This window comes from Leptidea sinapis, chromosome 43 (genome assembly GCF_905404315.1).
Source record: "Leptidea sinapis chromosome 43, ilLepSina1.1, whole genome shotgun sequence".
NCBI classification, from domain to species: domain Eukaryota; kingdom Metazoa; phylum Arthropoda; class Insecta; order Lepidoptera; family Pieridae; genus Leptidea; species Leptidea sinapis.
The window spans coordinates 4,218,701-4,226,113 of NC_066307.1; the positions used below are offsets into that span (position 1 = coordinate 4,218,701).

General features: G+C 34.6%; 1 protein-coding gene across 1 annotated transcript; it reads left to right on the forward strand.

Annotated features, from left to right (window-relative positions):
• Positions 1-2,822: 2,822 nt before the first annotated feature.
• LOC126977106 (protein transport protein Sec61 subunit gamma) lies at positions 2,823-3,955 on the forward strand. The gene is made up of 3 exons (XM_050825801.1): positions 2,823-2,988; positions 3,089-3,185; positions 3,628-3,955. Exons 2-3 carry the CDS (start codon positions 3,092-3,094, stop codon positions 3,738-3,740), a joined length of 207 nt encoding a protein of 68 aa, XP_050681758.1. The 5' UTR covers positions 2,823-2,988; positions 3,089-3,091; the 3' UTR covers positions 3,741-3,955.
• Positions 3,956-7,413: the final 3,458 nt, after the last annotated feature.

Below are 7,413 nucleotides of genomic sequence, written 5' to 3' on the forward strand. Positions count from 1 at the left end.
ATTCTAAGATTAGCGCGGTCAAGAGCGTTCATTTTCCGAAAAATTAGTTTATACCATTGAGCGCTTTTGCACTACGTCCCATCAGAGTTGGATCCGTATCAGTGAAAATACAGGTCTAGAAGACTTCGGTTTTTGCTTACGCACTAGTCCGATTTCTGATCCAATTCCAAGCAATTTCTATTTCAGGAATGTCATTTGTGTATACTAGGTACAGGACCTCCAACTTTTATGTCCTTCATTTCTGAACAGATATCCGCTTGTCGAATATGAAAATATCTATTGGTAATAAAAGATTCAAGAATATCTGCAAATGATTTCGGTAAAGTCATTCTTAGCTAGTAAATAAGCCCTTCATGCCAAATATTATCAAAAGCCTGCGCCACATCCAGAAATATTGTGGAGTAGTCCTCTTTATTCTGTAAGGCTTTTTGTACGATATTGGAAATTTTATGCACTTGATCTATGGTTCAGTGTTTTTCTCGGAAATCAACTGGAATCAGATTTTTAATCTCAATTAAAGGCTTTAGCCATTTAAGTAGCAACTTCTCAAAATGCTTGGATATTACAGGAATCAGGGAAATGGGCCTGTATGATGCTGTTTGTTTTTTTTGTTTGATTCGGTGGTTTACCTGGTTTTGCAATCATGATGACTTCAGCAACTTTGCACAGATCTGGTACTTGTAATCTAATAGCACAATTAATAAAGGTCGTTAATTTAACAAGACCTTTTCTTGGGAGTTGATGAAAAATTTCCCCGGATATCAAATCATATCCGGGAGCTTTTTTTGAACTTATATTATATTTCGCTCAGAACTTCTGTAGGTGAACAGAGCTTGATAAAGTCCTCTTCTGTTTGGAAATCACAGTAATGTATTGCCTGGCATAAACATCTCGTTAGGATCATACTCATTTGGGTGAAAGATCTGTTCTGATCTGGCGGTGACTGAAAATAAATTGAAATTAAAAATTTAATTATTTATATGAAATTTTAATTCAAAAATTTCTAAGTTTTCACTTCTATGATCAGTCTCTACAACTGACATTTTTTTTATAGATGTGCTATACGCCGCTATAAACTTAAAATTTACGCTACTGCTATGACGTTTTCCACACGCTTATGTTACCATTTTCCCTGTGTTCCCCTAATCCCTATCGTAAATCGTATTAATACCATCTCAAGCTTAGTCACCAACAATATACATTAACTCTTGACTTCCGATTATGCTACAGCTATCCGATTAACAGTAGGTAAGCTAATGTATGCAGGGGTCAGACGGTCAATAAAAACAAGGAAATGGGAGACCAGTTTTCACCGAATATTTAATATTTAAAACTAAACTAATTTACAATATTGGTTTTACACTTATATGCAACTAGCGACAACTCTGTGTTCGTGTGTGTACGCTAGTGTTCTGTGAGCTCTAACCAATTGCGATGTGCATGTATATAACGTTTTTGGGCTGAGGCAGTACTCTGTTAGTGACTAACAACTGCAAGTCGATCGGAGGGTGGGGTTTATTCCGCTCTTCAGTCGACGTGGCCCTCTGCAGAAACTCCCAGATACCTCTTGTATGTGTTATTCTATTGTTGGGAAGTTGTTCTTTACGTATAGTCGTTTAAGATTTGATCGCGGGTGCGTCCGGTAAATGGTTTTAAGGGCTCTATTTTGTACTGTTTGTAGCTTACGATAGCTGTTTTGATTTGTGTTAATCCATACCGGACTTGGGTATGTTAGACTGGTATAGCAATCTTTTGTTTTTAGGGAGAGTTGAATGAACTATAAAAAAAAATGGGTCTCAAAAGGCTCAATACATGATCAAAATTGTGATATTGGATCGCAATATTTACTGTCCATAGTTAGTGGTCAGACGGTTATTCTTCTGAGTGTAAAGTAAAGTTCTGTCAGTTTTATTATCTTCAAGACCTTCCTAAAAGTCTGTTTTTCTTTTCAGATAATGGACCAAATCACAAAGTTTGTTGAGCCTGGCGAAAGCAGTTTGCTAAGAACTCCCTCCAATTACATAGTGAGAAGATGTACAAAACCCGACAGCAAAAGTATTATTTTACTGAATATCCAATTTTCAATAAGCAAAAAATTGTTGAGTTGGCATTACACTACACCTTTGATTGGAATAGTTAATTTATATACAACCAGCAATATTTTTTTATAGTCCGTAATAACGGACGATAAAAGTAAGGCCTGTATTGCCATAATATTGGCATTAAACTAGAATGCATAAAATGTTCATGATTTGGGCCTGTAAATTTCGTCTGTAACTATACCGGAACATTTTGATGTTTCAATTCTCTTTAAGCCTCTAGGGAAATTTAATCTTAGGCTGTTTATTTTCTTTCGAACATCCCCTCTCTTGAGACGTCTGGCTGACACTTTTTGTAAATAGACAAAAGACGTTCGAGTTCTTCATTTCTTTTATATTTGTTTTTGTAGTGGTCATTTGTGACATTCCAGAACTCATTTCAAACAGTTGAATAAGCTGTTTGACAACTATGTTATTACTTTGTTGAGTGTCTTCTATAGAAGATAGTGGAGCCGCACTCAATGTTTTGTGGTCACACCTACAGTTACTCTGCAGTTCACAAAGATCGATTACGTACTAACGATAATGTTAGCATGCACGCTCTGTGTAAGTACGCTCAGTAAATATTGACAGAAATTGAACTCAAAAAAATCTAGATTTTGTGTCAATATTTATTTCGGCCGCGTTTACCAATCAATAAATATTGACGATATCTTCAAGGATCACGATATTTATTGACCGTCTGACACCTGCCATAGATGTGATGTCTGATCACTGATGAGTGATGACTGATGACGTTACGCACAACGTCGAAACGTGGCTGACGTTTCCCTTCGATTTGTTCATTTGTATTTTGTTTTGTCATTCGTTTTATTGGAGAAAGCTAAGGAACGTACGCGTTTTTAAATTGTAAATCTACGTATTTTCTTGTTAATACGCTGCTAGTAAGGTGCGATTTTTGTATCTTTACAATATTTTAATTGAGTTTCATTTTATTTGCCAGTTTTATTATCGTCAAGACCTTCCTAAAAGTCTGTTTTTCTTTTCAGAAAATGGACCAAATCACTAAGTTTGTTGAGCCTGGAAAGCAGTTTGCTAAGGACTCCCTCCGATTAGTGAGAAGATGTACAAAACCCGACAGAAAAGGTATTATTTTACTGAAAATCTTATATTCATTAAGCAAAAAATTGTTGAGTTGGCATTACACTACACCTTTGATTATATAAAACCAGCAATATTTTTTCTAAACTGGTTACAAACATTGCTAAGAGCCCATAACATGTTAACATGTCAAGCTTATAATTTTAAAATACAAAACCTTTTGGAGAACTATAAACTTGAAATTAATAACAAGTTAATTTGCAATTTGAAGTGCATGAGACTACTACAATGTTCAGTAAATATATTTAAAATCTTTACTTAACAAATCACAAATTTAAATAAAAATAATTTTAGGGTACAAGTAACAAACTTACTGTTTAAAATTAACGTTTTCAATTAATCCCAAATATTTTCTTAGCAGTAAACATGAGTATTTTAGGGTGAGGTTCTTATTCTTTATGAATATAATTTAATTGTTTTTTTGCAGAATTTCAAAAGATCGCAATTGCAACAGCTATTGGATTCTGCATCATGGGCTTCATTGGATTCTTTGTAAAACTCATTCACATCCCCATTAATAACATTATTGTCGGATCATAGACTCTCTTCTGTATACCCTAGTAACTAGTATGTTATGGTGCCTGTCCACCATGAGTATTAAAATGCCTGCAATAAAGTTAGTGGGAACAATACTGGGCACCTATCATTAAGTAAACCTAGAACATAACTTACTTTTAAGTGTTAAGTTATACCTGATTCTCACTTTCAATTTCATTATTTTATTTTATAGATACAATAAATTATTCATATTTTTATGTAATTGTTTCATTTAGAGCAAAGGTTAAATTATTTAATATAGTTGATTAAAAATAACCAATATGTATTTAGATTTATTTTTCAAATTTTTGTTACAATACAAATGATATAGTAATTTGATGTAAATAGCAATTGTAATAAAATAAATGATTACTGTACATAGTAGTTTAATATACTTACATTTATTATTGAGAAATAGGGAGGAGACAAGCATCATGGTAAATGCCTTGCCATTCCATTACAATGCAGTGCCACCCAGGATACATGATTGAGCCCAAGATTCTGTATATCACAATAATGTTTGTAACTTTGAGATATAAGATGTTAAGTCTCATTTAAGACCAGAAATATTACTTGATATGGCACTCTTGAAATCAAAGCTCTCCAAGAGCAGGTCAGGACTCATGAAGTATTGCTATTTTCTCTAGTCTGGCGCACCCTATTGACAGCGCAAAATATTTGACTGCAACAAGAGCTGCTCGAGTAGTCAGCAATCCAGTGGTCTATGAATAGCATAAAATAATGGCTATAATAGAATAAAATAATGGCTAGATTTGAAATAGAAATATATTTATTTGCCATAGGGAATGACAATTACATCATATTGCAACAACACTTGGTGAACACCATTTAACACATTCAGTGCCATTGACACGCCTAGCGTGTCCACACTAATTCTTATCTGCATGCCGCCAGCACGCCGGGCGTGCTCACCGTTTTTCATCTATATCTCAAAGATTAGACAATATTATTGTCCGAAAGACTCTGAGCATAAACTTTCTGCCGTAAGCTAAAGTATTCTGAAGTGGTTCCAGGATCTGATATTTTTTTAAGGTTCATCAAAAATAATCTATTATGTAATGCCGCGAACATACCAGGCGTGTTCATCTCCAGCAGTTCTCAATCTTTTATATTATTAGGTCAATTTACTACATTTATAATGCCAATAATAAAATATAGAATATTTTTTATAAGTTATCATTTATTTTATTCCTTGGCACTTAGGTTGAACAAAAAAGATAAAATAAATTGCATAAAATATTTACCTATAATGTACCCCTTTAGGTACCTAATTATAAACGCTTATCAGCTGTTGTGTAACTCGGATCTGTTTCCTTCTCTCTCTTTCACCAATATCTTTTCATTCATCGGAAGAAGACAAAACCCTGCCCAGGATCTATTCCAATGTTATAAAGCTGAAGAGTTTGTTTGTTTGGTTGAACGCGCTAATCTCAGGAATAACTGGGCCCATTTGAAAAAATCTTTCGGTGTTTGATAGCACATTTATTGAGGAAGGCTATAGGCTACTTTTTATCCCTAAAAAGTAAATGGTTCCCGTAAGACGTGGGTAAAACCGCGGGGCACTGCTAATATTAGATACGTTTGGCGATCGTTTATAAATAAAGTCCCTAGTAGGAATACCATTTACTTCAGTTGCTTGCCAATTATTTTTTTGGTAATAAAACAAACCCGAGTGTCATAAAAAGATTAGGTGAGCCGCACATTGGGACGTTACCATGCCTGCCGTAAGGTCTGTAACAGAGAGCGCAACAGGCGGCGTCCTATTCCCACGTTTTATTGCACCACGGGCAGCAAGTCTTTAACATTAGTATAGCTCCTTACATCAGTGTTCGAAGTGTTCGACATCGGATGTTTCCTACGATCTCTTCCTTTCACTGGATTTACGTTTATACTTACGAAGACCCCGGCTTGTGTTATTGGACCCTGTGATTGCTTTTGCAAAGACCCCGGCTAGTGTTATTGGACCTTGTGATTTCTCTTGCATAGACCCCCGCTTGTGTTATTGGACCTTGTGATTACTCTTGCAAAGACCCCGACTAGTGTTACTTTTGTGATTGTTTTTACGACGAGCTCAGCTTGTCCTTGTGAAGAATTTGGTATCCTTACCGGCTTCGCTAATTACTTCGCTTAAAACGGTGGTAAGTTAAATTATACTCTTATTATAAATGTGAAAGATACCTACATAGTTCGTTTCATTAACGTGAAAAATAATAATCTTAACAAATACAGTGTAAACTCCGAATAACGACACTGAAGGGACTGTGCATTTTATGGCGTTATAGAGAGGTGTCGTTAAATGGAGAGAAGAAAAATCAGAATTCTAAAAATATTTCAGACTAGTTTTAGTAGTTATGTACACAAAAACAATCTTATTTAATCTTATTGGGTATAGTCTGTTATTTTTGTATGACGTCTTTTGCTTTTACTTCGCCATGTTTACAGTTTGAAAGTTTGTGAGCAACTGAGGTCTGACAAAAATGATACCGTATAGATAATGCATGACATGTATACGACATCAACGCATTGGGTAATAACCTGTAATGTTGGTGTAAGTGTTTATAAATAAATAAATGACGCCTTTTTTGTGAGGGTGGGCTATCTGCTTGCGTCGCATCATCATCATATTCCACTGTTTCTTGCACATATTTTGTTTTCCCTAAAAAATCATAAATAAGTAACCAAAGGTTGAAATTCACTGATCAAATTACGATAAATACTTACCTTGGAATCTACTAACTGCCATAATTTAACTTTCAAAAGCACAAACACTGCTAAAAACAAAATATCTCTTCAGTAACTCGAGAAAGACTGATCAATAAACACGGTTGAAGCCGAAATAACGCTTTCTTTGATTTTACCTCTTAACAGTGCCGGTGAACACGCCTAGCGTGCTACGTAATTCCATCCTGCAGTGCCGCGAGCACACCTAGCATGTTTGCGTTTTTTATAGGGCGGCATCGCTGGGAAGTATTAGAAAATCGTGGTGGCATTGAATGTGTTAAAGGGCCTTTGACATGGGGAAAAGAACTTAAAAGAAACTCCCAGCCCATATTTTAAATTTAAGTCATAATAACAAAATTGCTTAGTCTTCTTAATATAATATTATACCACATAACATAATATAAACAAGAACCATGAATTATTATCTGCTATAGTATAGTAAGCCTTCTTTATTAGTATATTTCTTTAATTTGTACTCAGTAACGGCCGTGCCCAATATTCAGTCTATCTCCTATTTGAGATAAAAATCATAACTATTGTTGACTTTTCTGTCACAATAAACTTATTGATGGTAACTCATCTTATCCCTGCACCCTGTATGTCAGTGGTAAACATATTAAATATATATATATATATACAGCTTACCAGCAATAGAAGTTTGTATGGAAATTGCAATTCACTCGTCTTAATATAAGGTGATAAGGATGACTTATCGGGTATATTGGAACAGCTTCAGATTATTGACAGTTAGTTACGGACAGTAGAAGGTATTAATTTATTTCTATCTTTCAATATGTAGATAGTATATTGGCAACAGCCGTAAGAGTCCTACTATACTTACTTATTTATTTATTTATTTAACACCAACAAGACAAACACTAACAAAAGTATAATAATATTATTACAATAAATTCTAAGTGTTGGCTTGATTATG

Bases quoted from the DNA above. Each gene is read 5' to 3' on its own strand.
- LOC126977106 (XM_050825801.1), top strand. From the start codon at position 3,092: ATGGACCAAATCACTAAGTTTGTTGAGCCTGGAAAGCAGTTTGCTAAG. The intron at 3,186-3,627 runs GTATTATTTTAC...GTTTTTTTGCAG, and splicing joins TACAAAACCCGACAGAAAAG to AATTTCAAAAGATCGCAATT.